Below are 15,925 nucleotides of genomic sequence, written 5' to 3' on the forward strand. Positions count from 1 at the left end.
GTCATACAGAGTGAAGTAAGTCAGAAAGAGAAGGACAAATATTGTATGCTAACTCACATATACGGAATCTAAAAATGGTACTGATGAACTCAGTGACAAGAACAAGGACGCAGATACAGAGAATGGACTGGAGAACTCGAGGTATGGGAGGGGGCGGGGGGTGAAGGGGAAACTGAGACGAAGCGAGAGAGTAGCACAGACATATATATACTACCAAGTGTAAAATAGTCAGTGGGAAGTTGTTGTATAACAAAGGGAGTCCAACTTGAGGATGGAAGATGCCTTAGAGGACTGGGGCAGGGAGGGTGGGGGGGACTCGAGGGGGGGGCGTCAAGGAAGGGAGGGAATATGGGGATATGTGTATAAAAACAGTTGATTGAACCTGGTGTACCCCCCCCCCAAAAAAATATATCATATAGTAAATATTAAATGTGATACATATAAAGCAAAAAAAATAAAAATAAAAAAAAAATAAAAATAAGGCAGAATGAGGTTACTGGAAAAAAAAAAAAAAAAGAAAATACCGAATGGGCTCCAAACAAAAATCAGGCAAAATGCTGAAGTAAACGCTTATTACTATTTTATTTTAGGGCTTTATAGCACTGCTCACTGTTTTAAATTAAACGTCACTGGTCAAAAGTAGTTCGGTGCAGTTAGAATAAACTGCCTACAGGAACTTGAATAGAACTAGTTTTCTTGAATTTGGATTCATCCTATGAATGAGCTCAGATTGCAGTCCACCTCTTCCTCTCGAGCAAATCAGATAAGTCATGGATATTCCTTCACGTGTCGAAAAGAGAATAAAAATCAAGAAAGACTTTATATATAAGTCCCCTATAAGGTACGAGTCCCACTTATAGTCACGCCTGATAGAAACGGAGCGTGGGAAGATGTGGGTCGACACAACATAATGCAGGCTCCTTCTGATTAGAAAGTCGACTAGCTAAGGGCAACGCCCTGGTACAGCTGCTAGTTTTACATGGCGCGGCATAAATAGTGTTTCTCTACCCGATGCAGATCTGTGGTGGGGACAAGCCATTCCTGGCCCCTAACGACCTGCAGACCAAACATCTGGAGCTTAAGGCGGAGTCCGTGAAGCTGTTCCGCGGGGTGAAGAAGATGGGCGGGGAAGAATTCAGCCGGCGTTACCTGCAGCAGCTGGAGAATGAAATAGATGAGCTTTACCTGCAGTACATCAAGCACAACGACAGCAAGAACATCTTCCACGCGGCGCGCACCCCCGCCACGCTGTTCGTTGTCATCTTCATCACGTACGTGGTGGCTGGCGTGACTGGGTTCATCGGTTTGGACATCATAGCTAGCCTGTGCAACATGATCATGGGGCTGACCCTCATCACCCTGTGCACCTGGGCGTACATCCGGTACTCTGGAGAATACCGGGAGCTGGGCGCTGTCATAGACCAAGTGGCTGCAGCCTTGTGGGACCAGGTAGGAACACTCAATTCTCTTCAACCAAATGGAGCGCCCATTTGAATGCTGTCTATGCTCCAGACATTGTGTTAGACATAAATGTATTCAGGTGAACGGGAGGTGTGGGCCCCAGTCTTCAACAACTTTAGAGATCTGTCGAGGTGGCCAGATACAAACAACTCACTATAACATAACATGTAAAGTCCCACACGACTGTTTTCCAGTCAACATTTCAATATTTATCAAAAATACATGGATTAGGTAGTTTTCTTACTTTTCCCAAAAGTTAAAGCTGTTGAGAAAACACAGTCAAGTTTTTATTTAGCTGATTGTGACGCGATGATGTGTTGATTACGTCGTACAGCCTATCATTTGACTAGCATGGGCTGTCGGGAGCGTATCTAAACCCCCATCAGAAGTCGTGTCACTGTCTCTTTTAGTGAAACCCTAAGCACAGTATCTGATGAGTTCAGACTGTCTCTATTTGAACTCTGCATCTGGACCGGGTCCTGGCATGAGTCCAGATCCCCCCCTCTGGATCAGCTGCTTATGGGTCCGTTGTCCTTTATGGTCCAGTTAATAAGCAAGCCGAGATCACCATGGTCCATTGTTCAAATAACTGATTATGGACAGGGGAGACAATTATAAACACACCTACAATAATCATCAACGCACTTGTCATTCTCAAAAGTATAAACACACCCAGAATGATAATCAACTCACTATGTCATTCTGGAAGTGTCTTCAGTTAAATTAGGGGAATTTAGTGACGCTAAAGTTGAGATTCTTCATAAAATCTTGGAGTTAAGACTTGTGGATATTTATGGTTGGCAGGTAGCAAGTAATATCTGCAGTTCTCCCAGCATTAAGAGTATACTTATACATACTCTTTAAAACAGAATTGAAACTGACGGATGTGCCCTGCAGTTGAGAGAACACCACACACCGTGGTAACACTATGGGAAAAGAACGAATTACAATCCCATCCTCTGAGCCACTGCCTCCAGTAGCCCCTCAACCTCAAAAGATGAAGAGGGGCTATTTGAGGTAAATCCCAAAGCCCTCCTAGAATATGATGCTGAAACCTGTGATGAATATAGAATTTGGTTCTTCAGGAGATTCAGATTAAATATGTCATCTAAGCTGAAAAAGTCTGCAGGGGTGTTTGTTCTTCCATGCTCACAAATTACTGCTGTGAACAGTTGATTATCGTGATGCTATTAACGAAGCAGGATATACATTTTTCTTTTCTCCCTTTCAAACTGCCTTTGCCACAGGGAAGTACAAATGAGGTAAGTTACATTTTCTTCTTATGTGTTTGTAAACATTATGATGTTCGTATTTTATAAACCAAGTAGCCATTAAAGGCTATCTCAGTGTAGATTAAAAAATTGGGAGTGACTACTGCTCCTGTGTTCTTCTAGCATTTACAACTTTGTGAATTCTGGCCACGGTTTTAACATATTTAATTTCTTCTGGAGCTGATGCATGATTCTATATGCATATGGAACTCAAGAATTGACTACCATGAATATTTTATGTTTTGTTTCCTGAATGTTTAGAAAATTTCCAAATTCTTAAGTTCCAACACCGGGCATTTTGCTCTCCTGCAGAGCGACACAAGTACAGTTATGAATCTGCAGGAGACGTAACTGCTGGAGAGTAAATGGAGCTACAAGCTTTAGTTGTTTTTAACTTCGGCGTCTGCGTGAGTTACGGTACCATTTGAAGCAGGCTCCGGCCAGTGTGCGGTGTGACTGTCTCGGCATGCCTCAGCCCTGGCCTGTGAGCTAGCGCTCCCTTCGCCCACTCACTGCGCATGGGCAAAACTCTGTATCCGAGGAAAAGCCTAAGCTTCCAAGGAGGAGTCATTTGTTACGTAAGAAAAATCCTCTCTGTGGAGTCACTTAGGTCATCACCTTCAGCAAGCAAAAGTGGTCTTCAGCAACGACAGACAGCACACAATTCTTCCTCGGTTTCTGCTGTTGTATATAACTAGGTTATGTCCTCCGGTCAAATACCGAGGATACAAGTTAATAAGGAATTATTTTATGTAAGATTCAGTAAAAGGAATTCACTAAAAAAGTAAAAATAAATTTCAATTTGTAAATCAAATCTTAAAAAATCATCTGAGCTTTTAAGAGAACATGGATTACACTGAATGTATTCAAATCAGAATATAATAGAACTAAGGTTGCACCAATACACATTCATAGAATTGAAGACGGTACAATTCAGACTTAAGAAAATCAGAAGAAAATAACCATACAGACTCAAAATGATAAAAACGAATGGGATTTCCTAGGAATTGATTACTATTTAAGGATATCAAGCTTTTATCCAACTAACTTTTAAAAATATTCAGACATTTTACAGACTCCAGAATTACATCAGACAAACTGGTCTTAACTGAGTGTTCATTATGTGAAAGTCAGAGGAGGTAATGAATCTTAGACACTAGCTGCGGGGGAAAAAAGAACATAAAAATATTTATGGACAGTTACATAAAGCAACATGTAAAAATTCCTATGATTCAAACACTGTTAAACAGACAACGACAAAGGTAGTTTTAATGAAGAAAGACATTCTGAGGTAATGTTTCTGAATAAGGTTTTCTAAGATATGAACTAATTAATGGAAACAAGGCAAGAGAGCATGTTTGAGAGAGCCCAGTGTGGCAGGGGAGGGGTAACACACGTGCTTATTTGCATGACCATATCTGGAAATCATGGAGAATAAAAGTGGTCCCTTACTGAAAAACCTATCAGGAAGCTCCGATAGCAAGTGGTCTACCTATGTATGATAAAGTAGCTGTTGGCAATCAGAAGTTATAAGCGCATATAATTCCTCTAAAACTAGTAATACTCACAATATGAGTTTTCAACACATCCCTGGGGCATAGTGGTTAGGAAGCTCTGCTTCAAAAGGTGTGAAAGGTAAAAGAAAATGCAGCCTGAGGACAGGACATATACCATGAAGATCAACTCACAAAAGTAGTAACATTAACACATTCAAGAGCTGAAAATACTTTTGATTTCTAAGATATTATTAATGTATATCTCATATGGATTAATGATATAAGAATTCCAAATTTAGCATGCTAAATTTGATATAGTACCATAAATTACACTAAAAAGGAAAACATTTATATGTGTGTATCTAATAAAATGCTTTATAGTCTTGATTCTTCTATTTCTAGGCTTTGTACAAGCTTTACAGCGCAGCAGCAACCCACAGGCATCTGTATCATCAAGCTTTTCCTGCACCAAAGTCAGAAGCTACTGAACAATCAGAAAAGAAGAAAATTTAATCCAAAATTTCAAAAATACAGGTGTGCATGACCAAATTGCCAGTTAAATATTGTTTTATGTCTCCATGCAAACATCCAAAGTGCTTCCATCAGAACAGAGTAAAATACCAAGCACCTCTGAAGACTGCAAAATGGTTTAGTTCCTTTACTTCAGTGTTTAATAAGCAGATGTACGTATGCATGGTTATATCATTTTGTTAACATGTACAGTTTCCTGATTTTGTCTTCAAATATGCTGTTATAATTTGAAGAATTTGTATATTTATGATAACAGTACATGTGTTCTGCTTGAATTTGCTAAATTCTACTACCAGGTTATAGTTAAACCATGTAGTAATATTACTCCACATTTGGATATGCTCATTTAATTTCTACAGAAGAATTTTAAAATTATTTCACAGTCATTTGTTAAAATACAGCATCATAGCTCAACAGGCTTGATTCAATCTATACCATCTTACATATACCATTAGCTCTTATAAAAGACATCTAAGAGAGCTTTTCAGTTGCTTTATCAAAAACTATATCTTGCTTTTCTATTATGATTTAATATAGAATATAAACCTTGATCAAAAATGCACAAAAAATCACTTTGTATATGTATTTGAGTTTCACTGCATTGTATATTTTTTCATTTGGTACACAAAGAAATGTATTCATCATAGGTTTATTCTTTTAACATGTGAACTATTATTAAAGTTTACTCTGGTTCCTAAGATTAAAAACAACTGAATTTGGAAATGTTTGGGAGGTGTTGATATAGAATGATGCAGATTTCTATCTCTTTTTTAAATTCAAAATCCATTACAAATTCAGGTTTCCAGTTTAAGAAATGTATGCTAATCCCTTCTAGGTATCTTCCAGTTCTTTTAAACCAGCGATTCTATATTGCTTTTCTAATTACTAAAATCTGTAGCAGAATTTCATTGAGCTTACTTTTTAGAGGAAAAAAAAAGTGTGGTAATGAAAAAAAAAAGTAATGTCTCTTATCCGGGAGCTCTAAAACAGAGTTATTTCTAACTTTCTTAGAAATGGCTAAGCTTTAAATTCAATGAAATGGTAATATTAAGTAAGGAATAAAGAATGATTAAGATAGAAGAGTGTGTGAGAGTTGATAAGATATATATGTTCACGTCTTAGGAAAGTTTGATCACATGCCCTTGCAAAATAACTTTTCCCACTGATAACATTCCACTAGCCTATTTTCATTTTGGAATACCCCTTTCATTATACTGCTTCCTTTGCCTATGGGCCTCTGGATGGAAAAATTGAATATTTATAAGCACTATGCATAAAACATGGACTCACAACACAACACATTTAGTTTCCACAAAAATATATTTAATAAGCTTGTTATATAAAATCAAACATTTAACATTTTCAACATTTTATCAATAAATCAGATTCACTGATATCTAACTGGGAGTGCTTTATATTTTGGAAGATTACCTAAACTAAAAATTTATTTACATATTTACAACACGTGTAAATATAACTGAAAAGCTATTGCAACAAGTGTTGAAATTCACAGAATTCTAGGCTAGACATGCCATAAATTTGCCCGCAATCAAATGTACTGTGCTAATTATGAACAATGTCTTAATAACTATTAAACCAAAAGGAAAAAAAAATTGGGAGGGAAATACTGGGTTTTAAAGTTTTGTGACAAACTCTTAGAAGATAAAGGATATGTAAAATCAATTTAATGACCAAGATTTCTTAATGAATCCCTGATTGTCATTTTTGGCAGCTCAACCCAGTCTGCTAGGATGGCAACGTGCTATGCTGTTGGGAAGCCTCCACTGTCTCATCAGCACCATGTTACTAGACGCGGTGAGAACCCTGGCCCAAAGGAAGGGAGTTCTGTCATGTTAGCAACTCGAGTGCTGTGCACACCTTTCCCACACAGGCTAAGGCCTTACACCTAAATTTATTCCTGAAACATTATAGGCCTTTCACCCTTTCATACCAAAAAATACTTTCTCAACACGTTTTAAAAGGGTTCTTTACATTTGGGGGGTGAGGGGAGGGGAAACTCCATACATCACATATAAAAATTTATCACAATAAAGGCCCCAAATCCCATTTTATGTTTTGCACTAAACAATGGTAATGTTTAAACCATCCAATTCCAGACAATATTCCACACTAAAGCAGTAAACGTATTTTTTAAAATAATGCATAGGTTCTCTCTTTCTCTGTTTTTTAAAGAAAGGCTGCTACTTTGAGAGTTTACCAACTGATCATTTCCTATTTAATATCTGGTTAAATGACATTTCTTACTGCATTTGTCTCCACTGAGAATATTCAAAGCAGTTTCCAAATATACAGCATTTAGAAGTGTCTGCCATGCTGGCTCTTAAAATGATAAACTCATTTTTTTCTCAATAAAAGAATATTTTTAATAACAAAATACATGTAAAATTAGAACTTTATAATTTCCAAAAAGTAAGCTGCCTTTATTAACCAAAGTTCTTGTTTGAAGTTTTTTATCTGTGAAAATATTTTAAAGCCCTTATAAAACTTAAAATTTGTTTTAAAAAATTAACTTAAAAATTCTTGCCATGTTGCTGGGCATACCACTGCTGTCTCTGCTTGCGATTTTCCAACTCGGTGAGAAGAGCCTGTCTGTAGGCTTCATACATTTTAACAATCTGTTCCAGTTCTTTCATGAAAAGCAACTTTAGCATTCCCTGGTATGTATCCAGGTCAGCCAGCTGGAAGAGTTCCCACTTCAGAATGTGGTCATATCTGTTTTAAAACACAATCAGACATATGTTCACAACATATACATAAATATGTATTTATAACAATAAACTCTTCTCTTTTTATAAATATCAATTTTATTATAACTAAATAAACCATAAACTTCAATTTAAAATAACCAAATTATTAACTGCTAGTTAAATACACTACAGGGAGATAAGAAAATTGCTAATATTCTTCTAAGTTAAAAAATACCCATTTCTTTTCACCTTATGTATCAGTTATTCTAATACTAACGCTGGATAACGCTGGACACAGATTTCAAACCCCTGTGTTGCTGTAATTTGTGAAGAACACATTCCATGTTATTCATAAGTTCATTCAAAGTTAATTGTCAGGAAGGTGAGAATACTTTAGACCACACTGTTCCTGCAAAGAACAACACAGAAAAATGGGCAAGATCATTGGTGTCATTAGTGTTGATAAAGCTGTTTGAGGCATACTTGTTTACTGTTTACAGCAAACAAGGAAGTAAACAGGCAGAGGAACAAAAAGGAACCACTTGTGGGCTGAATAATCCTGAGGTTGAGTATACAGTATTACAAACAAACAACACAGAAAAACCCTAGCAGAAAGTAAAGAATACGCTCTTTTCAAAATGAGACAACAGATAGACTGTAGAAGACTACACAATGTGGGGACAGACTCACCTAGGTTTATATTTATATACATTTCAGAAGGCTTTTAATCCTTCTTCAATGTTTAGTAGATCACATACTGAGATGAAGTATGCAACAAACTACTAAAGCAGTAATTTACACTTTGGATTGAAAGGGACCTGAAAACAGCACTCTAACCCAATCTTCTCATTTTATAGATGAACCCTAAAGAGGCTATATACATATCTCTTGCAAAATTGTTTAGTGATTAAAAGATCAGAAAGGCAGAGAACTATACGGACTAAGATGTGTCAGAGTAATAGTTTTGAATGATAATACCTACTAAGACCAGAGAGAACTTGAACTAGAGCAAGGCATATACCTATATAATATTAAAGTTATACTTCTCAAATCATACTGCACAATAGACATAACAGGAAGAACTTTAATTGTAAATTCTAGTAAATTTATTCCTAATAATCATTTATAACATTTCCTACCCAATGATCCTTTGTTTGGTAATTCATTTACCATCTTATTCCAAGGGGATCATGTAGTATTTTTTTAAAAAGGGAAACAGTAAACAAATACAGAGCAGCCAGTATGAGCCACATATTGTGCTTGGTATGTTGCCACACATTTCTGTACAACTTGGGTATGTGTACCAGGAATACCAAAAGCACAATACACAAAATCACAAGGTAAACATATTCTGCTGGATCCCGAATTTACTAATTTAATTACTTAATGAGCACTGCAAATTTACTAACAGATATACTTGGCAGAAAGCTTTACATTCTCTTTAGTGGGAAACCATCTGCCAACATAAATTGGAGAAATACTACAAGAAATACTCAATGAGCCTCCATGAAGAAACAGTTCCTAGAACCTCTGCCATTCATGTATCTTAAGATTTTACTTATTTGTTTGAAACAAGTTATAATTCCTAGCAAAAAAACCTTATTTTTCCCAAGTCTGAATTCCATAGCTAAGGGGCATTTCAACAATGTCTACTAATTCAAGATGCTGAAATTTATGCCAGGTGAACTATAAGAAGTTAAAGCTCATTTATCATCTGGGTACTTTCTAGCAAGGAAAAGAAGGGAGAAGAATATGGGAATACTGGTAAATATCAAATTTGTTTTTAAGACGTGAATATCATTCTGTATAAGTATTCAAGTTTTTTTAAAAAAGGAAAAAGAAAACTTCAGACAATTTTCTGACTTTCCAATCACAGCATTTAGCATCAGGAATAGGATTTTGTGTAGAAGCAAGACAATCAGAATATTTAGTGAAAATACTTTGGGAAGAAGAAAAAGCACTCTAAGGAAGACCACAGATGAGAAAAGTATGCAAGGTGTCCATTTCCATTCCAAATCCTTGCCCCTGCTGTTTCTATACAGTGCTTCCCTTCTGCCTATGCCTGCTATTTAATTTTTTTCAGAAAGTACATAATTCCCATTCTTTTCTTCTTAATGAGCCAAATAATCTGCTTCAGTTTAACTTTTAGCCACTATACTCTAAATATACAGGTAAATCATTCAGAAAATAGGCTATGTTTAACCACTCCAGTATCCTTTTCTTACAGCATCTCTTCTGCTGTATTTTTCCTACAGCACTATTCTATTCAAACAGTACTTACAAATAACCCATATACGCAAACAGCAATTGCTGCAATGCTACCAAAAAACCCTGTTCGCGCTCCAGGGGATGCTGCCCTCAGGAGCCAAAAGTACTGCTATTCCCAGCCCCGGGGGAGTCATAACATAGCCCAAGTTCCCCGTGCCTGTCTTATGTAACAGCCTGCCCGCTCTTCCTTTCCTCCTACACCCGGAAGTGAGTCAACAGCGATAGTGCAGGATCACAGACACAGAAATAAAACAGTCTGTGCCACAACGCTACTGGGGACTGGGGTGGGGGGAGGGGGGTGGGCACGAGGCAGAACGGGAAGTAAACTCGGTCCTGTTACAGATTAAATCTTAATTTTATCCTACAGTTCGGCTTGCTTACAGATACGTTACAGACTTTTGTGAGTAAACTTAGAAACGTAACTTTACTAAAGTTAATAAATAAAACTTTAGAACATTATCTGTCCTAAGTCTGTTCTGAAAGTATATACAAAAGTTATTTTGGTAAATTGCCGCTAGAGATAGAATTAAAGCATTTTAGAAAGCTAGATGATGTATGTCAACTGTTTGTTAAAAGGAAGAAACAAGCTAATTTTCTGGCTAAAACCTCTCTTTTGGATAAGTAATTGATTCTCTGTGATCTAATTCACAGGTAACAACTCACCTTTTGTTGATAGAACAATATTAACCATTATCAATATTAACCATTTCCAATGCTCTTTAGTGACAAAAATTTAGTATCAACTAAAAGGTAACAGGTTGCTAGACCTCTTATTTTAAGCAGTAAAGTAGCTGCTCTCTTTTCTCACTGGCCCATTCTGGGAGAGCTCTGATGTATTTGAAAAAAACTTAAGTCGCCAGTTTCCTTAAGCTTTATAGCTATTAGTGCACAGAGCCAGAGCTGAAAAGGACTATAATCCTTAGGAATCGTTTCTTTTCATAAAAAGCAAAGAATTCCATTCAAGTACTATCTCACCCCCACCCCACCCCCCGCCCCAAAAGGAAAGCTCTTTATGTTCTTTCTTTCTAACAATGGCTACAGAGTAGAAATAACATAAAGTAGAAAGAATAACCCTACTCAATCTTGTCAACTCCGAAAAATAACAAAGGTTAACAGTCAGGCACATATTCTTCCAGACTCGAGGAGATATACAATACATGCACATATTATATGTGACTTAGGAACAGCACATGAACAAAGGCTATACACAGCAGCCGATCAAGTGGTGTCGACCGTGAAAGAAGAGAGGGGAAAAGGGGAAAAAAGTCCATCTGCTATTATTCTTCACCCCATTCCTACACTATACTCCTACACTTTATCAGATAAAGAGGCTTCTGTAGGTTTGCTCAGACACCAAACCATGCTTCATTTCTAGGATGAATGTCTACGTCATTTCAAATAAACTAAAACCAAATTTCTGAAAAGCACCGTTTATACTTTGTAGAATAACATCTATAATTAAAACCTTTTTAAAAATCACACTGACACGGCTTAAATTTGACTTAGGAAAAAAAAATTGATGCTTTTAGACTACAACCCCCAAATATCATCTTGTGTCTCTGCATCAAGCCACACAGATCATGAATTTATAGACTGAGAAGATCAGAGGGAATGGAAGGGAATGTTTATGCTGGCCAAGAATTAACAAATAATTCATAGTAAACAACATAGTAAAGTAAATCTCAATAACTTTATGAGATTTAACTATTTTATTCCAAACTCACTGTACAATCATCTTAAACTTTCTAAAACTCTTCCTTGGGCTATTTTATGCTGATAGTTTTGGTTTTTGAAATACAAAAGGAATATTAAGAGTAAGGCTACAAAATGTCACCTTATAAAATTGCTAACAGTACTATAGGGACTTCCCTGGTAGCACAGTGGTTAAGAACCCACCTGCCAATGCAGGGGACATGGGTTCGATCCCTGGACCAGGAAGATCCCACATGCTGCAGAGCAACTAACCCATGTGCCACAACTATTGAGCCCACAAGCCACAACTACTGAAGCCCGCGTGCCTAGGGCCCATGCTCCACAACAAAGGAAGCACTATGGTGAGAAGCCCTCGCACTGCAACGAAGAGTAACCCCTGCTCTCCGCAACTAGAGAAAAGCCCGCACACAGCAATGAAGACCCAATGCAGTCAAAAAATAAATAAATTAAAAAAAAAACAAAAACCCAGTACTATACATGCAATTATTATGTGTAAAATACCTAGCAGAGTACCAGGAATTTAACAGATACTTAGCAAATGATAATTATTATTAAATAAGGAAGGAGTAATGACAAAAGTTAAGAGTATGAACTTTGAAATAAGAGAAAAAGGTTTGACATCTACCACTAAATATTTGTGCGATCTTAGCAAAGACAAACTGTTTTCCAGCTGTAAAATGGATTTGGGGAAGGGTATGTGAGATAACATATGTAAAAGTTTAGCACAGTATGCACTGGATTATCAATAACTATTTGCCTTCAAACACCCCCTTTTCTGAAATCACAGCACTCTGTATGTATCACTGTCACTGATTCTTATCGCACTGGATCACTGATCGGAGTACCTACTTCTGTCTTCCCAGAAGAGAGAAGCTCTTTGAGGCAAATATTTAACTGACTCATGATTATATTCCACGAACAGCACCCTCTATGGCACCCGACAAATATCCTCCATGAGCCTTGCAAATTTAGAGCCATCTTTAAAAACTAGCCCATGTATTTTACTTTTTGGCACAGCTTTCCTTGCTCACCCATAATAATAAGAAACCATTACTAAGGGCTTACTCAAGTCAGCAACTGTGCCATCTGCTCTGAAATGCAGGATCACTTTTAAGCCTCACCACACCGAGCAAAGAAACTTTCAGACGGTTTCCCGCCTAACTGATCTTAATCACTATTCTATACCTTTACCATAACGGTAACAATATACTACACTCTCTCAATGTGAGACACTGTGATACGTATTTTAGATGCATTATTTTATTGAATACTTTATAACCTTAAGAGTAGGTACTATTACTATCTCCAATTTACAGAAGACAAAACTTAAGTTAAGTACCCTGCCCAGGGGAACAAAGCTAAAGTATCAGTGAACACAGATCATCTTGTCCCAGAACTTGAGCCACCACACATACTACTGCCTCAACACCCTGTGTCCTGCTCTGTTTCACCTGTGTACCTAGGACTTACCTGGGTCCTTCCTTTTATAACAAGCTATTGTATCACTTACTTACAAGTTATTCTACCCCTATGAGAATGTAAGCTTTTTACTGCATCCCTATAATAGCCTAGGTCTGCACACAACAGAGAGTGAAGATTCAGTAAATGTTTGTAAAACTTCTATTTCTAAATTAATGACTTTTAAACTTCATAAGCTGTGAAATCCCTTCTGTAAATAATAGTGGGCTTTTAGATAATATTTCATTAAGAGAAAAAACATGGTGCTGTGTGCTTTAAGCAGCCCAGAGACTCCATTCAGCCTTCTACTCAACACTCAACAAAAATTTGTACTCTAAATACACTTACTTCACAGGGGCTCGAGCATACACCTGAAGCCAGTCAGGAATTTCTGCAGTATGATAAGGATTTGCAGGCACCAAAAGGGACTGATTTCTTTCAGTTTGCTGTGGCTGGTATGTGACAGGAGGAGGTTGATCATACCGAGGCACACTAAGAAGAAAGAATCAACTTTCATTAGGATAAAGACCCTAAATAAAACAAGAACTATAAGAATAATATTTAAGTGTTTTTCAATGTGCCTCTCGCCCAAACTTCTACCACCTCAAAAACATAAAGATCTGGCTTTTTTTTTTTTAAAGCTAAGGGAAGTAAAATCCACCTTCTCTTGCAAACTTGTACGTCATTAGTGATGGATATAAAACTAAGCTAAATCTTTACCTATTTTTAAGAGACTTCTTCTGGCTGGTATTTATTCTTTTCAAGGGCAACTTCAAAGGTGGCTGTTTAAAAAATTAGAGCTAACTTATAAATAACCTTTATACAGAGGCTTAAAACTAGAATCATAAATTTTAGTAATAGCTAGTATTTAGCTATAAATTTATATTGGGAAAGCTGATAATTTTTCTCCAAATAAGAATGGATACTTTCTTTTTCCTTTAGGCTGAAGGGGGGTTTGGAATAGGTACTACAGTAGGAGTGAGTACTGTGCTTCCAATATCCACATTAACCATACTATTTCCTTTCCATTTTTACTACCCAAGAGATCATACAGAGTTATAGCTGATTGAAGTTTTAAATCAGAGACTTAAAAAAAAAAGACCATGCCTTTAATTAGTTCCAATGGCCTATATAGACAATCTCAAAATAAAATCGTTACTCTACCTCGGAGCACAGGGATGCCTATATTGAGCCTTCTTATTTGTGTGATCTACATAATAGGTTCCAAACTCTGATGACTCAACTCGCTCCCATCCTGGAGGAAGTCCTTCTCGCTCCAGAGGATGGCTCCAATGAGTTGTATTTGTGTTGTGGTCTATATAATATTTCCTCCCTCTCATTGTCCAGTCCACAGACCAGCCAGGGGGAAGGGGTAAATCTTCAGAACCATGGTTAGTTAAATTTCCTAAAGATGTAGCAGCAACTCTCCCAATACCTGAGAAGAAAGAGAAAGAGAGAAGAAACAGAACAATTATTCATAGCTAAAAAATATGCCATGTGAAAAACACTTACAAAATTAACCATCCCAATTATACTTTTCTGTTAAAAATCACGATTTTACTGTTACAAATAAAATTTTTCATAAAACTAGCCAGTGTTACTATTTAATTACAGAAGAAGAGAGAAACTAGACTCCCTCTTTGAAACTGAGCTTTTTGGTTAATGCTTCTATCACCAGGTCATACAAATATTTAACTACTAACAAAGCTAATTAAGTATTATATGTATACCACTGAAGGAAAAGTGAGGAAAAGAAAAATTCACCTCATTCAAGATTTAAGATTTGACGTTTCATCTAAAACAGCAGAAATGAACTTGTAAAACCATTCCCAGTTTGTAATTTCTTAAAAGTAATCTGGCTGGGGGCTTCCCTGGTGGCGCAGTGGTTAAGAACCCACCTGCTAATGCAGGTGACATGGGTTTGATCCCTGGTTGGGGAAGATCCCACATGCCGCGGAGCAACTAAGCCTGTATGCCACAACTACTGAGCCTGCGCTCCAGAGCTCGTGAGGCACAACTATTGAGCCCACGTGCCACAACCACTGAAGCCCACACGCCTAGAGCCTGTGCTCAGCAATAAGAGAAGCCACAGCAAACGAGAAGCCTGCGCACCACAACAAAGAGTAGCCCCCACTCCTCGCAACTAGGGAAAGCCCACGTGCAGCAACAAAGACCCAACACAGCCAATAAACAAATAAAATTAAAACAAAAAAGTAATCTGGCTGTACCATAAAACTATTAAGTAAGTTTACCAAAGATAACACAGTATAAACTCAACATACAAAAATCAATTAACAGAAAAAAAAAAATCAATTAACAGTCTCTATACTGGGAGAAATTAAAAAGAAATTATACCACTTAGCTCCAAGAAATTAAATATTTACATATTGATATAACAAAAAAAACTGTGGGATCTGTATACTGACAACTACAAAACACAAGAAATGAAATGGGTGTGGTTAAGATGGTGGAGTAGGAAGAGCCTGAGAGCACCTCCTCGCACGGGCACACCAAAATTATAACTATCTACAGAGCAACTATTGATGAGAAAGACCAGAATCCAGCAGAAAAGATCTTCTACAACTAAAAATATAAAGAAGGAACTGCAACAAAACGGACAGGAAAGGTGGAAACGCAGTAGAACCTTATTACCCCCAGGTGGGCAACCCACATACAGGAGGATAATTACAACTGTAGAGATTCCCCCCAAGGAGCAAGGGGGTCCAAGTCCCATGTTGGGCTCCCCAGCCCAGGGGTCCTGCACCAGCAAGACAAGTCCCCAAAACTTTTGGCTTTGCAGGCCAGCAGGGCTCACTTTCAGGAGAGCCTGAGGTCTGTGAGAAATAAAGACTCCACTCTTAAAGGGTGCACACAAAATCTCACACACTGGGACCCAGGGCAGAAGCAGTAATTTTGAAGGAGCCTGGGTCAGACCCACCTGCTAATCTTGGAGAGCCTCCCAGAGAAGCAGGAGGAAACCAGAGCTGATCCTGCGGAAACCGACACTTGTGGCAGATAT

The 15,925-nt window shown here is 37.5% G+C and overlaps 2 protein-coding genes across 12 annotated transcripts in view; one reads left to right on the forward strand and one right to left on the reverse strand.

Moving 5' to 3' along the window:
- Positions 1–5,482, forward strand: part of ATL1 (atlastin GTPase 1) — an 83,640-nt gene extending 78,158 nt beyond the window's left edge. For 4 of the 6 annotated variants that reach the window (XM_057723805.1, XM_057723802.1, XM_057723806.1 and 1 more), the window contains 3 exons: positions 1,018–1,449; positions 2,709–2,723; positions 4,631–5,482. In XM_057723805.1, the coding sequence (XP_057579788.1) occupies positions 1,018–1,449; positions 2,709–2,723; positions 4,631–4,741 (558 nt within the window). In that variant the 3' untranslated portion in view covers positions 4,742–5,482. Of the gene's footprint in view, positions 1–1,017; positions 1,450–2,330; positions 2,479–2,708; positions 2,724–4,630 lie in introns of all 6 variants that reach the window. The other 2 variants (XR_009051486.1, XM_057723803.1) reach the window with 2 other exon arrangements.
- A 74-nt stretch (positions 5,483–5,556) lies between these two features.
- Positions 5,557–15,925, reverse strand: part of SAV1 (salvador family WW domain containing protein 1) — a 28,017-nt gene continuing 17,648 nt past the window's right edge. For 4 of the 6 annotated variants that reach the window (XM_057723811.1, XM_057723809.1, XM_057723807.1 and 1 more), the window contains 3 exons: positions 14,071–14,341; positions 13,255–13,398; positions 5,767–7,492 (listed from right to left, as the gene is read on the reverse strand). In XM_057723811.1, coding sequence (XP_057579794.1) covers positions 7,291–7,492; positions 13,255–13,398; positions 14,071–14,341 — 617 coding nt within the window. In that variant the 3' untranslated portion in view covers positions 5,767–7,290. Of the gene's footprint in view, positions 7,493–13,254; positions 13,399–14,070; positions 14,342–15,925 lie in introns of all 6 variants that reach the window. The other 2 variants (XM_057723808.1, XM_057723812.1) reach the window with 2 other exon arrangements.

This window comes from Hippopotamus amphibius, chromosome 2 (genome assembly GCF_030028045.1).
Source record: "Hippopotamus amphibius kiboko isolate mHipAmp2 chromosome 2, mHipAmp2.hap2, whole genome shotgun sequence".
Classification (NCBI taxonomy): domain Eukaryota; kingdom Metazoa; phylum Chordata; class Mammalia; order Artiodactyla; family Hippopotamidae; genus Hippopotamus; species Hippopotamus amphibius.